The sequence below is a fragment of the Hyla sarda genome, chromosome 5, assembly GCF_029499605.1.
Source record: "Hyla sarda isolate aHylSar1 chromosome 5, aHylSar1.hap1, whole genome shotgun sequence".
NCBI classification, from domain to species: Eukaryota; Metazoa; Chordata; class Amphibia; order Anura; family Hylidae; genus Hyla; species Hyla sarda.
In genome coordinates, this window is record NC_079193.1 from 347,744,669 (window position 1) to 347,766,695 (window position 22,027).

Below are 22,027 nucleotides of genomic sequence, written 5' to 3' on the forward strand. Positions count from 1 at the left end.
CAACTTCCTATTCTTTACATTGAACGGATTCCTCAATATACGATGGTTTCAACAAACGATGGTTCATTTGGAACGGATTACCATCGTATGTTGAGGGACCACTGTATTTGTCCCAAGTCCAAATTCCTATGAAGATGTTTGTGTTGATTTTATGACACTAATTGAAACAGCCGTCATAAATAGTGGATTTTTCAAATTTGAAACGCAAGTGCATGCTTCAAATAAATTACACCACTAAATTTTATAGGTTTAACGTAGGTTTTTTATATTTTTGTCAGAAAGGTTATCATTTTAATAGAGATCTTTTTAGGTTGCATTACTTTATATACAATCACTTGCTGAGAATCTGCGCATGCACCTCCAGGATGAATCGGGGACTGGAGGGTATAACTGTTGGAAAATACTTATTAACAATATTATGCTGTGAGGAATTTTAAATTATTTCAACACCACACAAAAGACCATTAGGATAGATTGCACAATATATCCACTAAACATGACAGCCATAGATACATGTCATCTATAAAATTCCTCTGATAACAATTTGCCTTTTGTTGCAAAGATATCACCTTGTTTGCCCTGTCGGTAACATTTCCTTTGTTCCAATAACAATGTCCAGAAAGGCGATGCACTGAGTGAGTTTATTTTAATGGACAAATTAGCAAAGAACAGTTACAGTAACATGTGGGAACCTGCTCCATCCTCTCTGCTATACCTCATTATTTTCTGTTACGCAGATTTACCCTATTACTTATGTTCCTTTTTTCTCCTGTCCATCACCAATTAGTACCATGGTGATTAAGGATAAGCAACTCATCAGAAGTATAGAAGCAATTAGCAACCTATTACACTATCACATGGGGATACTACAAATAGACAAAAGCTAAAGTTGGGAAACAATCAAAATCACGATATAATACACATAAAAACCATATTCATTAGAAAACACAAGACGCTAGCACCAACCCGTCAGTTGAATTAATAACTTCTTTATTCAGAGGACCAAATACATACAGCAGGGAGATACATATATGGACAGTGGCATAGACACCTGTTGGCAACAGCCGTTTCCTGCGTCACTGTGCACTTCTTGCCAACAGAAGGGTTGACACCTATTGGCAACAGCCGTTTCCTGCATCAATGCACGCTTCTTCGGGCCGGAGATACATACACCAACAGCAGGGTCGACAGCTGTTGGCCACAGCCTTTTCCTGTGTCACTGCACACTTCTTTGGGCAGGAGATACATACACCAACAGCAGTGATGACACCTGTTAGCCACAGCCGTTTCTTGCATCACTGTGCACTTCTTCGGGCCTCCGGTCCAAAGAAGTGCAAGGTGATGCAGGAAACAGATGTTGCTGACAGGTGTCTACCAATCTGTTCGTGTATGTATTTCCCTACCGAATAAAGAAGTTCATATTCTATTTTCTTGTCTCTTTTACTGAATATTGACGTTACCTACTGTTTAAGGACACCCAAACCATTTTCACCTTAAAGGGGTACTCCGCCCCTAGACATCTTATCCCCTATCCAAAGGATAGGGGATAAGATGTCAGATCGCCGCGGTCCCACTGCTGGGGATCCCCGCTGCGGTACCGAGCTATCATTACAGCACAGAGCGAGTTTGCTCTGTGCATAATGACGAGTGATACGGGGGACGGAGCAGCGTGACATCATGGCTCCGCCCCTCGTGACATCACGGCCCGTCCCCTTAATGCAAGTCTATGGGAGGGGGTGTGACGACCACCCCGCCCCCTCCTATAGACTTGTATTGAAAGGGGCGGACCGTGACATCACGAGGGGTGGAGCCATGATGTAACGATGCTCCGGCCCCTGTATTGCCCGTCAGTACGTGCAGAGCGACCACGGCGATCTGACATCTTATCCCCTATCCTTTGGATAGGGGATAAGATGTCTAGGGGCGGAGTACCCCTTTAAGGACCAGAACATTTTTTGCACATCTGACCACAGTCACTTTAAGCATTAATAACTCTGGGATGCTTTTATTTTTCATTCTGATTCCGAGATTGTTTTTTAGTGACATATTCTACTACTTTATGTAAGATGAAAATTTTTGTCAATACTTGCATAATTTCTTGGTGAAAAATTCCAAGTTTTATGAGAAAATGTTACATTTAGCATTTTTTATACTTTGAAACTCTCTGCTTATAAGGTAAATGGACATCCCAAATAAATAACATATTGATTCACATATACAATATGTCTACTATATGTTTGCATCATAAAGTTGATGTGTTTCACTACTAGAAGAATTTAGTGGGCTTCAAAGTTCAGCAGCAATTTCTAATTTTTAACAACATTTTCAAAATCTGATTTTTTCTGGGACCAGTTCAGTTTTGAAATGGATTTGAAGGGCCTTAATATTAGAAATACCCCATAAATTACCCCATTATAAATATTGCACCCTCAAAGTATTCAAAATGATATTCAGAAAATGTGTTAACCCTTTAGGTGTTCAACAGAAATAGCAGCAAAGTGAGAGAAAAAAATCAAAATCTTAATTTTTTTACACTCGCATGTTCTTGTAGACCCAGTTTTTGAATTTTTCTCAATTTCTCTTGAGTAAGGATATACCTCATATGCTCTGCGTGTGCACTGCAATGCTCAGAAAGGAAGGGGTGACAATGGGATTTTGGAGAGTGAATTTTGCTGAAATGGTTTTTGGGGGGCATGCCACATTTAGGAAGCCCCTATGGTGCCCGAACTGCAAAAAGAAAAACCACATGGCATACTATTTGGGAAACTACACCCCTAAAAAGGAATGTAATAAGGGGTACAATGAGCCTTAACACCCCACAGGTGTTTGATGACTTTTCCTTTAATATTGGATGTGTAAATTAATAATTTTTTTAATGCAGTTTTTTCCCCAAATTTTACATTTTTACAAGGGGTAATATGAGAAATTGCCCCCCAAAATTTGTAACCCCATCCCTTCTGAGTATGGAAATACCCCATGTGTGGACGTCATTTGCTCTGCTGGTGCACTACAATGCTCATAATAGAAGGAGTCACATTTGGCTTTTGGAAAGCAAATTTAGCTGAAATGGTTTTTGGGGGGCATGTCACATTTAGGAAGCCCCTATGGTGCCAGAACAACAACAAAAAACACCACATGGTATACTACTTTGGAAACTACACCCCTCAAGGAACGTAACAAGGGGTACAGTGAACCTTAACAATCCACAGGTGTTTGACAACTTTTTTGTTAAATTTAGATGTGTAAATGATTTTTTTCTCTAAAATGCTGGTTTTTCCCCAAATTTTACATTTTTACAAGGGGTAAAAGGAGAACATGCCCCTTAAAATGTGTAAACCCATCTCTTCTGAGTATGGAAATACTCCATGTGTGGATGTCAAGTGCACTGTGGGCGCTCTACAATGCTCAGAAGGAAAGGAGTAACATTTGGCTTTTGGAAAGCAAATTTAGCTGAAATGGTTTTGTGTGTGTGTGGGGGGGGGGGGGGCACGTCACAACAACAAAAACACATGGTATACTATTTTGGAAACTACACCTCTCAAGGAACATACTCCAAGAAAGTTTGATACTCCCTGAAGCAATTTTTAATGCAGAGTCCCGGATGATCGGGGAAGGGGGGGGGGGGGGGACATGCCGCATTATCTGCATAATGCAGGCATTTCCAAATGGCCTCAAACCGCTTCCGTGTCATGGCGATACTGTAAAGCAGGGTCTGGTAGAGGACATCCCTGCTCCAGTACTGTCTGACACTTGTTTTTTTGACGAGGCCTATATGCAGCACAAGGCCCCAAAGTGTCCTCATTTCGGCTGCATTGATGGTGTACCATTCATTGGACCTAGCCAAAAAGGATCAGGGTGGTGGGCAATGAACTTGTGGGCATACAAGTTAATTTGCTCCACCATATAATTGACAAAGTCATTACTGAAATAATAACTAAAATAGTCTATTTCAGTGTATCTCGCCTTGTCAATCCAGATTCTTGTGTTGCCAACAAACTCAGAAATCCATGGCTGGTATCCCTCTGGGGGGTTCGGACTCCTATTACGAGCGGCATGGCCATGTGTGTGTGGGGGGCGCATTGTAGTGTGTGTGTGCTTGGTGTGAAGTCACCATAATAGGGCCCGGGTCATCCTCTAAAATCATGCTGCAAACTCCTACCTGTCCCTTTACAGCATACTCACCCTACCCTGACTACAGGTGGCAGGACACTTCTTCAGCCCTGAGGGGCACAGATCTGGTCAGAGGGGGGTCCCTGGCTCCTTCCCTGAGAGAAGGGGAAATTAACCCCTCCTCTGCCAGCTGCTATTGGCCGGACGATCAATAGCAGCACATCTGGGGAGGTGACATCATCGCCACCTTCCCATAGCAACAGGAGATGATTGGCGGTGTATAGTACACCACCGGTCACCTTCTAATTTCGGGTCATTGGGACACATGTGACCCGTATGACCAGAATCTCCACAGATCGCTGGTGTGACTTCACAAGACACCCCCCCCCCCCCCCCGGGGAATGTCACAGGATGCCTGCTGAATAATTTCAGCTGGCATCCCTGTCCGGTCCCCACCCGTCGCGCGGCAGGGACCGGAATTTCCACGGGCAGACAGGTACACCCTTGGTCCTTAAGTCCCAGGACCACAGGGCGTACCTGTATGCCCTGGGTCTTCAACAGGTTAAGGACATGGGAACCTACCTGAGTGGAATTTGATGATAGGATACAAATGAGGCATACGTGCAGTGTCTGACTGCAATCTTCTTTTGACTAGCTATACATAGAAAAACCACACATGTAAGGAAAGTATACCCCTTTTGGAATGATGCAGAACTTTTTGGCAACAAATAGCTTTGTTCTTGTCAAAACAAGACATCACATGCTTGGTGGTTGCAGAACACATTTAGTGGTACAATACATGGTTCATAATCAGGCCAAAGACTAGGCTATACTAAACTCCAACGTTTGTTAATTGTGTCTAAAGAGGGCAATTAATCATTGTCTTTAAAGTTGTTTCTTTGTGCATATTTGTTGCACAGTTGGTGCTGCACAGCATTTTAGGCTCTTTTGTGCGACTTTTTAGTTTACTCTTTTTTTTCTTCTTTTTTTTTAACTGTTTACAGACAAGCTAGAACCGTTAATCTTTTGCAGTGGTAATGAATTTATCAACTGAGACTTTATTTTTTTTTTGTCAGATATTTTGTGCAAAAAAAACACCAAAAAGTCTCAAAAATACACCAGACAAGACTTAGCTTAGCTTTTTGTTGTGTGTGTAAAGTGAAATTTCAGTAAATTTGTGTCTGCCTAAAAGTGATCAAATGTCCTGTGACCATTTAATAAATCTGGGGCACCTACACATTACCAGCACGCAAAATAAAGGTATATGAAAATGCTTCCCCTACACCTACAATGATAAATCCCCCCCCTCCATAAATTTTATTTGATGCAATTCCCATGCTAACTGTCTCTGTGACCATTCACAATGCAATGTAATGTTGTCCACCCTATATGATGATGGCAGCAAAATCTGCAACAGGGTCCACAAGCCTATTATAATACTGGTCTCTTATGGGGCAGACGTGCTTTGAAGCCCCCTTTGGCAACATGGCCCCGATGCAACTGATACCTCTGCTATGCCCCTGGGTGCCAGGCATTGATCGCCATAGACATGCTACCACCGTGACTGGTGATTAGCTGAAATGGTCATTTTAAACTGTACTAGAATTAGTAGTGGGGATTTGGATACTATGGACACAGAAATGCAAGAAAATTACTAACAATGGGAAAAAAAGTCATAGACCTCTTGGCCAATACAAGAAATCTGACCAAGTCTCATTAATGTGCACAACGATAGGCTGGGTTCACCTATGTCCAGCGTCGGGCATGGGTGAACCCAGCCTAAATCTCGATGTAACTGATACCCCAACTGATGACAACGTGCACCAGTTGTCATCAGTTGTATGACATCCGGCGTCCATTGTTTCAGACACCAGACAGGGGAACACAGCAAGCTGCGTTCCCCGTCCGATGCTGTCTGGCATGTCCAATCATCCGGAGCTTAAATTGGGATGCTGGATGATTGTGAACTGTCCCATTTAAGTGAATGGGATCAGTTCTAGCATCAGTTTCTCTCCGGAGGGAAACTATGCCAGACAACTGATATATGTGAACAACCCAGCATAAGACAAAAGCCCCCACTGAAAGCTTCACAGACTACAAACTGCAGAGGCAAAATAGGATGAGAACTCTATAGCCATCCCGTCTGAAAAGACGAGAAACACGCCGCAGGATTCTGTAATCATTTGCCAGGAAGTATTAAAAGGTAGAATGATACAATCATTGAAATGCTCATCGTCAACTCGATGTTATAGTGATAATAATGTTTCTCTTATTTTAATAGACGAAATCAAAGCCTGAACATGGCTGAAAATAAATTATACTTTCTAATTGAATCCTTACTTTTCATTAGTATAGTTAACCCCTTTGGGTTTTAGATATTTGGGCCTTGAGGATACATATTTTTTATTTTTATTTTTATCTCTCTGCTTTTCAAGAAATATAACTTAAATGTTTCCATCAAAAGGGTATAGCCATATGAGTGTTCTTTTTTGTGGAATGATTTGTATTTTATTAATGACACTATTATGAAGCACACATTAAAAGCTATTATTGTTATTGCTATTATTATTATTATCATTTTCATGATTATTTGTGAAATAAAACTTGTGAAATAAAAATTTCCCACATTTTTATATATTGATTGTAAACAGCGAAGGCGGGAGGAATAGTAACTGGTAATGCCTTAGCATGTCATGTGACTAGTTTTGTCTGGCGACTGGGTGGAAAAGGGATGCCACTTTTCTTTTTTTTATATATATATATATATATATATAATTTGTTCTGTCACACTTTTAGTGCAGTGTCCTGAAGTACCAACTAATACTGCTCCTTTAAAATATTGTGACTTTTATGGTAGTAAGACTAATGCATGTGCATTGACCGTTTTTCTCTTTAAAAAAAAACAAATAGTTTTCTGCTTGTTTTTTTTTTTTTAGGCATACAATGGCCATTTTACGGTTAATTTCCGACCAAAAATAGGCCAAAATACAATGTGTGAGCACAGACAAAAATTTAATTGCACCTCATAACTGCCCCCACCCCTTGTACCTTTATTAAAGTTAAGTGTGCTGCTCATGATCCCTCTAAAACAAAGATGGAAGCTGCGCTATTGACCTCAGCCCCCTGCATTTTTCCTAAAGATAATGCTTCTGCTCATGATACCCACCTCAACCCAAAATGAGAGGTGATGATAATCAGTGCAAGTATTTTTTATATGGGTCTGTTTAGGTAAAGATTTATTTAAAGGGGTATTCCATTTTTTTTTTTTTATACTTTGCTTAAATAAAGTTATATTACTTTGTCTTAGAATTAAAAAAAATACATATTTTTTGTGATATTAACTCTTATACACTATACATTACTCATACCACTGATGCAATTGTCACTATTGACCACAGTATCTAAGGTGACAAACAGCTGGTATCAGAGTTATCTCCATTCCCATCCACTGCAGTAGATCATTAGCTATAATATAAGGTTGATATCTGATGCTGAGGGTGCATCTCAACTTCACGTACAATGCTGTAGCTATATATTTGTATTCAGATGTTGCCAAAGGGGTTAAATAAAGTCATTCTGTGCTCGAATATATCTTGATCTGCTGCTTAATAAGCAACTAAAGTGAAATTCTACAAGAAGGTAATAATGACTAAAGGATAAAAATCAGCAAAAGTAGCTTAGACTGCAAAGCTGTGGGAGTCAGGAATGCGTTTTATAATTTTGTTGGCCAAATTCCTTCTAAGTATATTTATAGATCTGCAGCATTAGAGTCAGGGATTTCTACATTTTCTCCATTTTATTTCAGACAAAATATAAATATATAAAAGGGTCATTTCAATTTACAAAAGGTTGAATCTTAAAGGGGTACTCCGGTGGAAAACTTTTTTTTTTTTTAAATCAACTGGTGCCAGAAAGTTAAACAGATTTGTAAATTACTTCAATTAAAAAATCTTAATCCTTCCAGTACATTTTAGGGGCTATATACTACAGAAGAAATGCTTTTCTTTTTTGATTTCTCTGATGTCACGACCACAGTGCTCTCTGCTGACCTCTGCTGTCCATTTTTGGAACTGTCCAGAGCAGGAGCAAATCCCCATAGCAAGCATATGCTGCTCTGGACAGTTCCTAAAATGGACAGCAGAGGTCAGCAGAGAGCACTGTGGTTGTGACATCAGAGAAATCCAAAAAGTAAAGTATTTCCTCTGTGGTATACAGCCTCTAAAAAGTACTGGAAGGATTAAGATTTTTTTAATAGAAGTAATTTACAAATCTGTTTAACTTTCTGGCACCAGTTGACCTCAGTGGGCAAGAGAAATACATCAGGCTATAAACCATAACTATATTGTTATAAGGCTATAACTGTAACTATAAGGGGTTGTAGAGGCCACAGTTGCATGTGAACCCTGATGCCATACACAAGGAGCTCAGTACTATAATGGTACATTAAAATGGCCTTATAGAGGAGCCTTATCTAATAGATTGCCCCACCCACCTTCTTCCAACGGAGTGAGAGGCTTGATTAGAAATTGTTGAAGGGGCTGCACTAGATAAAGTTTGCATTTTATACGAAAACAGACACAGCTCATGGATAAGAGTGGTGCTGCTTCAGGAAGAAAGAAAACCCATAGGTTCTGTCCAATTCATAAACATTAAAAAAATATTTGTTGACTCCTGCATTAATTCAGATTGTCTAACCCAGGGCATATAACACTATGCACACTCACCTTATAAAAGCCAAAGATATGACATAGTCTGGGTTGACTGTAATAGTCCAGTCACAGTCCCTGCTGTGTGGATATGGGTGAGGGAAGTTTGGAGATAAAATGAAACCAGCAGAACCCGTTAGATTGCCACCGCATGGAGCTGGAAAACAAAAATGAGAGATTATTAACCAGGTATAGATGTGTCCTTTATTCATCTAAACATAATGATTACATATAAGTTATATATTTATTTATGTTTGTATTTATTTTTTATTATTTTTAGGGGTAGAAAAATCCCACATCTTTGCGCAGGCTCTCCTTTGCACGGAAAGTGGGTGTGACTTGGTGTTAAAGCAGGCATGGCCTAATCTCACATCTAATTTTGTAACGCTGTTGGTTGGCAATCACTAGTATACCATGTGTCCTGGTTCTTACTAAAGACTAGTAAATTACCCCCAATGCATTGAGTGATGAATGGTGTGGGATTAACACCTTTTCACAACAATACAATTTAATTCAATTCAATACACTTTGTCACTAATTACAGTATATACGTTATGTGTGTCTCAGTGTAGATTGTTGTATGAATGAAGCCTTTTAACGTCATTCTAATAGCATGCCATGATATTGTATTAAATGGATTTCATGAGAAATTCAAATCCTTCTATAAAATTAATATAAACTAATATAAAGGAAAGGCATGGGTGAATATATCTTTAGATTAGACCTGTATCCATAGCATTATCTTTAAATGGGTTGTCAGGTAACAGAAAAAACCTCTGGTGTCAAAATGTAAAATAAAGCAACTTATTAATATAATGTTCTTATCCAAAGTGAACAGACTGCCCATTTCAGCTGTGATTTCTAAATGTAAGCTGGACATCACATCAGCAGCTCTGTCCCTTTCCCCCCTCTCCTCTTCCTTCCCCTAGTGTCAGCATGGTATGTGAAGGAGAGGGCTGATATTATTGCTCATTAGCTTTATGGCTAAATAGATAAGGCAGTCAGGAGTCCCATTCTCACCTGTCATCAGGTCCTTGCCTTTCCTGCCTGATGACAGGTATAGACACTGTTGTGAATAACCTGATACTAGTGAAAGGGAAAAAGGACAGAGCTGCTGCTCATGCTGTGATGTGACGTCACAGCTTAAAGGAAGAAACAAGTAAGTAAGTAACTTTTTACATTTTTTTATTTTTAAAAACCATAAAAAGTTAGTTTCTGTTGCCAGATAACCTCTTTAAATTCCCTAATAAATGATCATTACAGTCAGTGCCACTGCAAAAAGAAAATCTCTACAGATAAGGAGTAAAATACAATCCCTAATGACTTGATGATCGAACTGGAGCTCCACCTTACCTATACATGATGGGGGACTAGGCTGCCAGAAGAAACGGTTATCCACTTGGATACAAGTAATTCTTTCTTCCCCTTGTAACTCATATCCAGGATCACACTGAAAAATGACAGTATCCCCAGGTTCCCGGCCATCACCATTCCTACTTCCATTCATTGGAACTCCAGGATCTCGACATGCTGTAGCCACGGAACCTGAAATGTAAGAGAAAGTGACAATAATCCATTATAAATTAACACTTAAATTTGACTTTATTGGTGCAGCTCCATTAAGAAATTGTCTATTTTTTATTCAATGTAATTATTACCAAAATCCAATCACAGGATGTACACTACAGAGGGAATTTACTAAGATTGTGCAGTTTAAGCCAACTTATAGTTGCTCTAAACATAGGCTAGAGAGTCTAAAGATGGGACAAATTTATCAAACTGCATAATACACAAAAATCTGACACATTTTTAGACTCTCTAGTAGTGTTAAACAACAGCAGAAGTCGAACCAGATAGCTTGGTCCTTAACCCCTTAAGGACTCAGCCCATTTTGGCCTTAAGGACTCAGCAAATTTAATTTTTACGTTTTCATTTTTTCCTCCTCGCCTTCTAAAAATCATAACTCTTTTATATTTTCATCCACAGACTAGTATGAGGGCTTGTTTTTTGCGCGACCAGTTGTCCTTTGTAATGACATAACTCATTATATCATAAACTGTATGGCGCAACTAAAAAACACTATTTTTGTGGGGAAATTAAAACAAAAAACGCAATTTTGCTAATTTTGGAAGGTTTCGTTTTCCCGCCGTACAATTTATGGTAAAAATGACGTGTGTTCTTTATTCTGAGGGTCAATATGATTAAAATGATACCCATTATTACTTACTTTTATATTATTGTTCCGCTTAAAAAAAATCACAAACTTTTTAACCAAATTAGTACGTTTATAATCCCTCTATTTTGATGACCTCTAACTTTTTTATTTTTCCGTATAAGCGGCGGTATGGGGGCTCATTTTTTGCGCCATGATCTGTACTTTTTTTTGATACCACATTTGCATATACAAAACTTTTAATACATTTTTTATAATTTTTTTTTAATAAAATGTATTAAAAAAGTAGGAATTTGGGATTTTTTTTTTTTTCGTTCATGCCGTTCACCGTACGGGATCATTTTTTTTTACACTTGAATAGTCCCCATAGGGGACTATTCATAGCAATACCATGATTGCTAATACTGATCTGTTCTATGTATAGGACATAGAACAGATCAGTATTATCGGCGATCTTCTGCTCTGGTCTGCTCGATCACAGACCAGAGCAGGAGACGCCAGGAGCCGGACGGAGGAACTAGAGGGGACCTCCGTGTGGCGTTCTGAATGTGGCGTTCATTCAAATTGCGCACTGCCCAGATGCCGGGATCTGTATTGATCCCGGCACCTGAGGGGTTAATGGCGGACGCCCGCGAGATCGCGGGCGTCGGCCATTGCTGGCGGGTCCCTGGCTGCGATCAGCAGCCGGGATCAGCCGCGCATGACACGGGCATTGCTCCGATGCCCGTGGTTATGCTTAGGACGTAAATGTACGTCCTGGTGCGTTAAGTACCACCGCACCAGGACGTACATTTACGTACTGCGTCCTTAAGGGGTTAAAGGGGTACTCCAGTGGGAATTTTTTTTTTAAATGAACTGGTGCCTGAAAGTTTAACAGATTTGTTAATTCCTCCTATTAAAAAATCTTAATCCTTTTGATACTTTTTAGCAGCTGCATGCTATAGAGGAAATTCTTTACTTTTTGAATTTCTTTTGTTGTGTTGTCCAGAGTGCTCTCTGCTGACACCTCTGTCCATGTCAGGAACTGTCCAGAGCAGTATAGGTTTGCTATGGGGATTTTTCTCCTGCTCTGGACAGTTCCTGATACTAACATCAGGTGTCAGCAGAGAGCACTGTGGACAACACAAAAAAAAGACATAAAAAAAAAGATTTTCCTCTGTAGCAAACAGCTGCTAAAAAGTACTGAAAGGATTAAGATTTTTTTTAATAGAAGTAATTTACAAATCTGTTTAACTTTCAGGCACCAGTTCATTTAAAAAAAAAAGTTTTCCACCAGAGTACCCCTTTAAGTGCTTTGGAATAGTTTTACAGTAACATTCTAATGTCATTGCAAAGTACAATTGGCCCGGCAAAAAACAAGCCCTCATATGGTTTCATGGATGGAAACATACAAAAGGTATGTCTCTGAGGAAAAAGCGAAAAACGCTAAATTGAAAATTGTTTCCTTAAGATCAAAATGGGTTGTGTTCTTTAAGGGTTAATACAGGAGGAGTCTTATAGTAACCTCTTATATTTCCAAGAAAACCCCTTCAAAAGGCTTATTTGATTTTCTTCAGGAAAAATATAATACATTTCCTTTCTTTTAAATGTGAGTTTATGTGCCTGGCTATAATCCATTCATATTCCCCTCATTTTATGGCTGCTAACACATAGAGTTGATAAGAAAATGACAACATAGTCACCATAACACTTTTCAATTCCTATTTTACAGTGTAGAAAACAAGAACAAAAGGCAACGAGCGGAAGGAACCCCATTATTATTGATGTATCTCCTGTCTGTCGTCTAAGCTGCCTGATACAGAATGTACTCTGCTGCAGGGATTTCATTTTAACAAATTTCAATTGTTTTAATATTTTAAAATAGATACTATTTAAAGATAGTGTTTCATAAGATATATATATATATATATATATATATATATATATATATATATGTATATGTATATATATATATATATATATATATATATTATTATTATTATTATTATTATTTTTTTTTTTTTTTTTTCATTATGTCTACATTGTTTTATTTATATTTTTATGAACTGGGCTAATGCTTTTCAGGCATCATGTCAGTCCCCTCCTTGATGATAATAGGCTTATTCACATAGTAGATCATTTTCAGTGTCACTTTTTATTCTTTACATACTGTAGGATAATGATAGTGTCATAGTCTATATTTATATAACATATTTGGAATTATGGAGTATTTTTGGTTAGTTACACAGTAGAACCTTTATCTGATCGTTTGTAAATCTCAAACATATATTTTCTATTGCTTGTTCATTGTGTTATAGGTAATTTGTATAACAACAGTGTTACTATAAAACACTATAAATATCAATATTATCCACATATACTGACCATGTAGTGGGAGATGTCAGCTACTCTGCAGCCTGTATAAGTGTTCAGAGTGTGGTGCTCTACATAAACCTAACATCTTATTATCCATTTAACAGTTCTATACTTTCTCTTATGCTGCCCCAATGCCCTTATAGCTATAGTTACCCCAAAAAAATAGCGACAAACAGTGCTCCAAATGGTAACAGTGCCCCACACAATAATAGTACTCCTGTAGTAGTATAAACATGGTAAAAGTGCCCCTAGTGCCTCTAATGAATCACATTTCTTCTTTTTGTATCTGCACACAGTAATACTGCCCCATGCAAAGTGCTTTCTTTGTTCCCCCACTCAGCTGGAGTGCCCCATTAGTATATGCCACAAGTTGAAGTTCTTCCTCAGCGTCTCCCATAATTAAAGTGGCCCTTATTGATTCACTTGTAGTTAAAGTGTCCTTAAGTAATTCACATTTAGCTAAAGTGCCCCTTAGGGATTTACATGTAGTTAAAGTGCCACTTATTGATTCACATGTAAATAAAGTGGCCTTAGGGATTCACATGTAGCTAAAGTGTCCTTTAGGGATTCAAATGTAGTTAAAGTGCCACTTATTGATTCACATGTAGCTAAAGTGTCCTTCAGTGATTCACATGCATGTAGCTAAAGTGTCCTTTAGTGATTCACACGTAGGTAAAGTGCCCCTTAATGATTCATACAGTATGTAGCTATAGGGCCCCTTTGTGATTCACAAACAGCTAAAGTACTTCTTAATGCTCTGCATGCAGTTAAAGTGCCCCTTTCATGCACTACACATGGGTAAAGTGTTCTCTTAGTGACCCTCTTACAACAAAAAATCCCCCTTAGTGCCCTTTAATAAAACAAAAGTGGTCCCTGAGGAAATTAGCATTAATTATGGGGAATTATTATGTAGGCATTTGTATAGCATTGTTGTAAGATTACTTCATATATTGATTGATTACTCACTATATGTTGGTATCAGTTAAACACTTAATGATGATATCGTGTGACACTACAGTATATCATTTGTGCGGTGTATAGTTTTGGCACTATATAACATTGTTATTTAAACCACTGTATGGATGTATTATTGGGCCAATGATATGACTTTTAGATAGATTTAGTGCATAGAAGGGATATTTATACACTGGATGGCAGGTAATTGGGTAAGATTGTTTACTGTTTTTTGAGTTGTGCAATCACCATGGACAGAGTAGGGACAGAAGGGGACAGCCAAGAGGCAAAGATACAACGTAGGGCCACTAAAAGTACAATATCAACCACTTGAGGTATCTTGGGGGTAGGCGGAAGATCAGAATCTGGTGGTCGGAATTGGTGGAAGAGAAGAGCCTTAGGATTACATGGCAAATTTAGACTCCACATATCTTTAATATAGGCCAGAGTTGCCAGTAGGACATAATATGAGGACAGGTCCACACCCCATGCCATAAGTTGGTCAGAGGTGTGGAGAATTTAGGGCACTCTGTAATTCTATCAGGGAAATCGGGAGACGGTAAAATATTAAAGCCATTGAGAGCCCTGTGAGTCAGTTTGAAATAAGTTTCCCACTAGCGTTTGTTAATTATACATCTAAGGATCACATTCCAACCCTGTAACACACAGTCAGAAATGTAATCGTCCGGTATCCAGGCGGACCATGGGGAAAAAAGGATGGATGGGTCAGTTTTTAGGAGTACTCTCCGGAGGGCAGAATAGATTGTGGAGATGGTAAGCTTAAGGGGAGTAGTACCTAGTAGATAATCTAAGGTGTGATCCTGCGATTCCTTATCTAAATTCTTCAAGTGCGTAGTTAGGACTGAATATAGCTGAGTTCTGAGTTAAAGGGAACACCTGTAAAGATGTCGGTGAGAGTCAACATTTGGTAGGTCTATCAATAAGGTTATGAACTGTGGACAGACTCTTAGCCGCTCGCGGAGTGGTTATCTGGGAAAGGATATGTGTCGGGAGTTCCGGGTGATTAGTTAAAGGGAGGTGTTTGGATACCAGAAAGGGAAGCTGGTATAGTTTCTGGACCTCCTTCTATGTCACCACTAGTGTTGAGCGGCATAGGCCATATTCGAATTCGCGAATATTCGCGAATATATGGACGAATATTCGCCATATATTCGCGGATATTCGCATATTCGTAATATTCTCGTTTTATTTTCGCATATGCGAAAATTAACATATGCGAAAATTAGCATACACAAAATTAACATACGTTAAAATTTGCATATACGAAAATTTGCATATGCAAATTTTCGTATATTCGAAAATTCGCACACCAGTCTCTCACAGTAGTATTAGAGCCTTCTTTACACCACACAAGCTAGAATTAGATAGGGATGATCACTGTGATGTGTACTGTGGAAAAAAAAAAAAAATATTCGTAATTACGAATATATAGTGCTATATTCGCGAATATTCGCGAATTCGCGAATATGCGATATTCGCGAAAAAAATTCGCATTGCGAATATTCGCGAGCAACACTAGTCACCTCAGTGTCTCTCAAGAGTATGGAGCGTTTTACCAAAGTAGGTAATTTAGAGAATGACGTGTGGAGCAAAGCAGTCAGGTCCCATGGGGTAGCCAATGCTTTTTTCTAAATTCAAGACAGCATGGAAGGAGGACCCGTGGATCCAGTCCACCACAAATCTCTATCCGAGGCCGTTTACCCACCCAGATACATTTGGTGGAAACAGAGTTTAAACTACGTATATCTGCATGCTTCAACAACAGGGACAAGGTCTGTAGAGGATAGGGAAGTCGAGCAAAGATAACCATCTTGATCAGATAATGACATCTGCCCATAAAGGTGAGTAGGAGGCCTCCTCATCTTGTTAATTCAACACAGATTTTAGAAAATAGAGGGGGGGTAATTGAGGGTGTAAATAGTGTCAGGAGTCTTACCCCCTTTAATTCCCAGATAAGTAACAGAGGAGGAAGCAATTCTAACACCCAGGCCACTAACTTCAGGAAGCCAGCGGGGCTTTTCAGGAGCTGTTTTCTTCATCAAATATTCCAAGTTCTTTATTAAATATTCAATGTTTAAGTCGGGAAGAGTCTTGGACACATACATCCACTTAATGCCACTTAATTTAACAACTGACCCAAATTAAGGACAAAATGACACATTTTTGGCCTATGTTTTGTAATTGGGGTTTATGGACCTATTTACCTCATGTGTCAGGAAGATCTATCCCAGCACATACATTAAAGGGGCACTATTGTATCTTCACAGCTTAAATCGTCTTATATATCTTTAAACAATATTGTTCAATATTATTCAATATTGTTTTTTAGCTTTTACTTTTCTGTAAAGTATCACTTATTCTACAGATGTAGCTATCGACAACATGAGGGCGACAGTGCAACATTTCATCACCAAGAGGAGCCAGCTGGGTGAGATCTAGACAAGTGTACATGGGTGACAATGCACATTTTGTGTCACTACATGTATGTCACTACATTCTTTGGGCTGGAAAATGAGTGACAATGCATCCCCCTCATTACTATCACATTGCTGAGAGCCCTGTAAATGTGTACGGTGGCCTGAAGGTGAGAAGCGATGCTGTATGTTGCTCACTGGCTGCATTGACTGGGCTGGGTGCTCTGTGTTCTTCTTCACTACTTAGTGTACAGGAGCAGAGAGTCTAGCTTCTGACAGGAGTCCCTGCTCCTCTATGCACTTTTATGCCTTAGGAAAAAGTTGCACTTATCCAATAACATTGGTAGCTACATCTGTATATGATGAAAGTTATTTGTACTACTACCTATATTTAAATAGGGACAGAACACCAACCTTCTTCTTATTTAGGGTTTATTACCGTGTACAGTATTCGGCACAGATTTGATACGCAGCATTGTATGCTGTAGATTCTAATGTAAACTAAATGACTGACCACATCTTGAAATCCTGGGCATCAAATCCTAAGCATCAAATCTTTGCAGAATACTGTACGTGTGACTAGACCCTTATTGTGGATATCATAAGAGATCCAATCTTTCGAATTTTTAACAATGAGAACCAATCCCAGCATTAGGAAAGGGAGATATTCTCCATAGAAATGTTTGGGAATACTTCCCCTCTGTCTTGTACTGGGATATCTTCATAATTCCTGAATGTCGTAAATCCATCTAACTCTATCAAGAAATGTAAGCTGGGTTGAATGTAGCAAATCCCATTTATAATTGACGCTAAAATTGTATAATTATATGTTGATAAAATGCATTAATGTAGAAGCAGGTTGTCATACAGCACATCATCAATCTTTAGAAAATGTAATATATGTTCGCCACTTCCCTGAGGGGGTTGGCTAGCAATCTAATAAGAAAAGCACATAACTCTGTTAATGATCTTATTTTTTTTTTTTTAAATAAAAAATGAAGTAATCTTATAACATCCTGAATTACAATATCTAATTAGAAAAATTATATTCACACCTTAATTTAACATGAAATTAGCAAGATATACATTTCCATGGCTTCATTTGCATTGGATCTGCACATCAAAGGGATAATTATCTCTTTTGTATCTAGTATGTCGGAGCATAATTAAAAATATTAATGTGATGAGGCATTGACCAGAGATTCATGAGCCTGCTAGCAAAAAAGCAAAAAAAAAACATATACATGACTAACATGTAAACACTCAAGACAGTGTTAAAAGTAAATCACATAACCAGATATTCTTCTTTTCCTTACCAGCAGTGGGGAGCTAAGGCTTGTTCACAGCAGTTATCCTTAAAGGGGTAGTCAGGTGCAAAACATCTTATCCCCTCTCAAAAGAAAGCTGCGGGACCCCCGTAATCTCCAGGCCAGCAGCAGCGGCATCCACGCTCCTGTGTTTGTGCTGTCATGTCACGCACCCTCCATTCATGTCTATGGGAGGGGGTGTGACGGCTAGTACTTAAAGGGGTATTCCAGGAAAAACCTTTTATATATATATATATATATATATATATATATATATATATATATATATATATATATATATATATCAACTGGCTCCGGAAAGTTAAACAGATTTGTAAATTACTTCTATTAAAAAATCTTAATACTTCCAGTAGTTATTAGCTTCTGAAGTTTTCTGTCTAACTGCTCAATGATGACGTCACGTCCCGGGAGCTGTGCATGATGGGAGAATATCCCCATAGGAACTGCACAGCTCCTGGGACGCGAGTCATCAGAGAGCAGTTAGACAGAAAACAACAACTCAACTTCAGAAGCTAATAACTATTGGAAGGATAGCGGTTATTAGTGGTGTACCCCAAGGTTCAGTACTGGGCCCGCTGTTGTTTAATTTATTTATCAATGATATAGAGGATGGTATTAACAGCTCTGTTTCTATCTTTGCAGATGACACTAAGCTTTGTAGCACGGTACAGTCTATAGAGGATGTGCATAAGTTACAAGATGACTTGGATAGACTAAGTGTCTGGGCATCCACTTGGCAAATGAGGTTCAATGTGGATGAATGTAAAGTTATGCATCTGGGTACTAATAACCTGCATGTGTCTTATGTCTTAGGGGGGATTAAACTGGCAGAGTCACTGGTAGAGAAGGATCTGGGTGTACTTGTAGATCACAGACTACAGAATAGCATGCAATGTCAGGCTGCTGCTTCCAAAGCCGGCAGGATATTGTCATGTATCAAAAGAGGCATGGACTCAAGGGACAGGGACATAATACTCCCCCTTTATAAAGCATTGGTACGGCCTCACCTGGAATATGCTGTTCAGTTTTGGGCACCTGTCCATAAAAGGGACACTGCGGAGTTGGAAAGGGTGCAGAGACGCGCGACTAAACTAATATGGGGCATGGAACATCTTAGCTATGAGGAGCGATTAAAGGAGTTACAATTGTTTAGTCTTGAGAAGAGACGTTTAAGGGGGGATATGATAAACGTATATAAGTATATTAATGGCCCATACAAAAAATATGGAGAAAAACTGTTCCAGGTTAAACCCCCCCAAAGGACGAGGGGGCACTCCCTCCGTCTGGAGAAGAAAAAGTTTAGTCTCAAGGGGCGACACGCCTTCTTTACCGTGAGGACTGTGATTTTATGGAACGGTCTACCTCAGGAACTGGTCACAGCAGGAACAATTAACAGCTTTAAAACAGGATTAGATACATTCATGGAACAAAATAACATTAATGCTTATGAAGAAATATAAAATCCCATCCCTTCCGCAATATCGCGCCACACCCCTACCCCTTAATTCCCTGGTTGAACTTGATGGACATATGTCTTTTTTCGACCGTACTAACTATGAAACTATGTAACTATGTAATAGAAGTAATTTACAAATCTGTTTAACTTTCCGGAGCCAGTTGATGTATAAAAAAAACTTTTTGGCCTGGAATACCCCTTTAACCGTCACGCCTCCTTCCATAGACCGGAATGGTGAGGGCGTGGCTGTAGTCGCCAGCCATCCGGCACCGAGCGGTATTGCTCCGTGCACGGATGACCTGGGTGCATCCTCTATACTTTTGAAAGGGGATACGATGTTTTGCACTGGAGTACCCCTTTAAGAAGTAGAGCTACTGTTTCAAATGTAGTAAGTAGAAACACTGACTGTCAGTAGAAGGATAAGGAATAAGATGTCTGATCGTTGGGGGGTCCTGCTGATGTGGCCCCCGCGATCTCCAGGCCAACACTGGCGTGTTCTCAACATGGAAGTTTAGAGCATAGTACACAACTGTCACGTCTCCTCCCATAGAAGGAGGGGGCGTGATGGCTGAAGTCACCCGTCATTTGGCATGAAGCAGAGTTTGCTCCAGGCACCGAATGACTGGGGTGCCATGCTGGAGATGGCAGGGGGTCCCAGCTGTCGGACCCCTCGAGATCAGACATCTTATCCCCTATCCTTGCTTTATAATAATAGGTGGATTTTGACTTCTTGTAAACAAGCCATCCCAGTTTGCAGTCATTTATCACTGTCTTGTCCTACCGGAAAAAAGCCTAAACACATTATTACTATCAAAATGACTGGTGGCAGGATACGGTTGGACTGTGTGATCCTATTGTCTGAGACTCGCATGGAAAGTTCATGATCAGACGGATTGGAGAATGTCCCATCCCTAAAGCCCCATAAATGTTAATGGAACTTCCGGAGTTTTAGCTCTAGTCTGGGGCAATGGGATTGCAATTTAAGTTTACAGGGGTACTCCGGAGGAGAAAAGAAATACAGATCAACTGGTGGCAAGGAAGTTGGGTAGTTCTTTTCTGTCTGACTACAGTGCTCTCTGCTGACACTTATGTCCGTATCACAAACAGTCCAGAGCAAGAGTAAATCCCCATAGCAAACCTCTCCTGCTCTGGACAGTTCCTCTCACAAACAGAGGTATCAGCAGAGAGCACTGTGGTCAAATTGGAAAGAACTACACAACTTCCTCTGGGGCCCACAGAAGCTTATAAGTACTGGAAGGGTTAAGATTTTTCAATGTAATTATTTACAAATCTGTATAATTGTCTGACACCAGTTGTCTGAAAACATTTTTTTTTGCCTCCAGAGTAACCCTTTAACTGTATTCTGCCACAAGTCATTCTGATAGTGATGGTTCAAAAATGCCTTATATATAGTTTTAAAACAATCATGTCAATCATGAGGCATCACTCCATGTAAGTGCTATCCATCTTGCTTGGTTACACTTCTGCATATAATCTTATTCATTAAAGAGGTACTCCGGTGGAAAACGTATTTTTTTTTTTTAATCCACTGGTGCCAGAAAGTCAAACAGATTTGTAAATTAATTCTATTAAAAATTCTTAATCTTTCCAGTACTTTTTAGGGTCTGTATACTACAGAGGAAATGGTTTTCTTTTTGGAACACAGAGATCTCTGCTGACATCCGAGCACAGCGCTCTCTGCTGACATCTCTGTCCATTTTAGGAACTGTCCAGAGCAGCATATGTTTGCTATGGGGATTTTCTTTCTCCTACTCTGGACAGTTCTTAAAATTGACAGAGATGTCAGCAGAGAGCACTGTGGTCATTATGTCAGCAGAGAGCACTGTGCTTGTGATTCAGCAGAGAGCTCTGTTTTCCAAAAAGAAAACCATTTTCTCTGTAGTATTCAGCAGTTAATAAGTACTGGAAGGATTAAGATTTTTTAATAGAAGTAATTTACAAATCTGTTTAACTTTCTGGCACCAGTTGATTAAAAAAAAAGTTTTCCACGGGAGTACCCCTTTAATTTTGGATACTAGATTTTTACTGTCTAAGGAAGGGATTGGCTGATATTTATAATTGTTTGAAAGTATTGCAATGCATTATGTGTTGCTTTCTGTCTCTTATTCCTATCCCTGATAAACCTATCTCATATGAGAAAAACACATTGGGACTTAGTTATATCATTATTAATTATGTTCTTTACAGGAATGTGTTGTAAGTCTAGTGGGGTCTCGCTTTATTTACCGTGTGAAATTGGAATAATATGTGTTATTGGCCTGTGGTCATTTGATCATTGTGTATTTTACCATAATGAATAGATTAAGATTTTGAGCCTGTGCACCATAAATTGTGTTTACTTTTATGTTCTTTGTTTTACACCTTCTTTATTGGGGAGATCGATGGGGACCCGTTTTTTTGTGGTTTTGTGGTAGACTTTTTAAGCATAGTTTTAAAAAATATTGGGGGAGATTTATCAAAACCTGTCCATAGCAACCAATCAGATAGTT

At 39.2% G+C, this 22,027-nt stretch overlaps 1 protein-coding gene across 6 annotated transcripts in view; it reads right to left on the minus strand.

The window, feature by feature from the left end:
• The window catches only part of CSMD3 (CUB and Sushi multiple domains 3), a 1,342,864-nt gene that overhangs the window by 515,403 nt on the left and 805,434 nt on the right, over positions 1–22,027 (minus strand). For all 6 annotated transcript variants that reach the window (XM_056522623.1, XM_056522621.1, XM_056522626.1 and 3 more), the window contains 2 exons: positions 10,170–10,361; positions 8,835–8,973 (listed from right to left, as the gene is read on the minus strand). In XM_056522623.1, the coding sequence (XP_056378598.1) occupies positions 8,835–8,973; positions 10,170–10,361 (331 nt within the window). The remainder of the gene's footprint in view (positions 1–8,834; positions 8,974–10,169; positions 10,362–22,027) is intronic.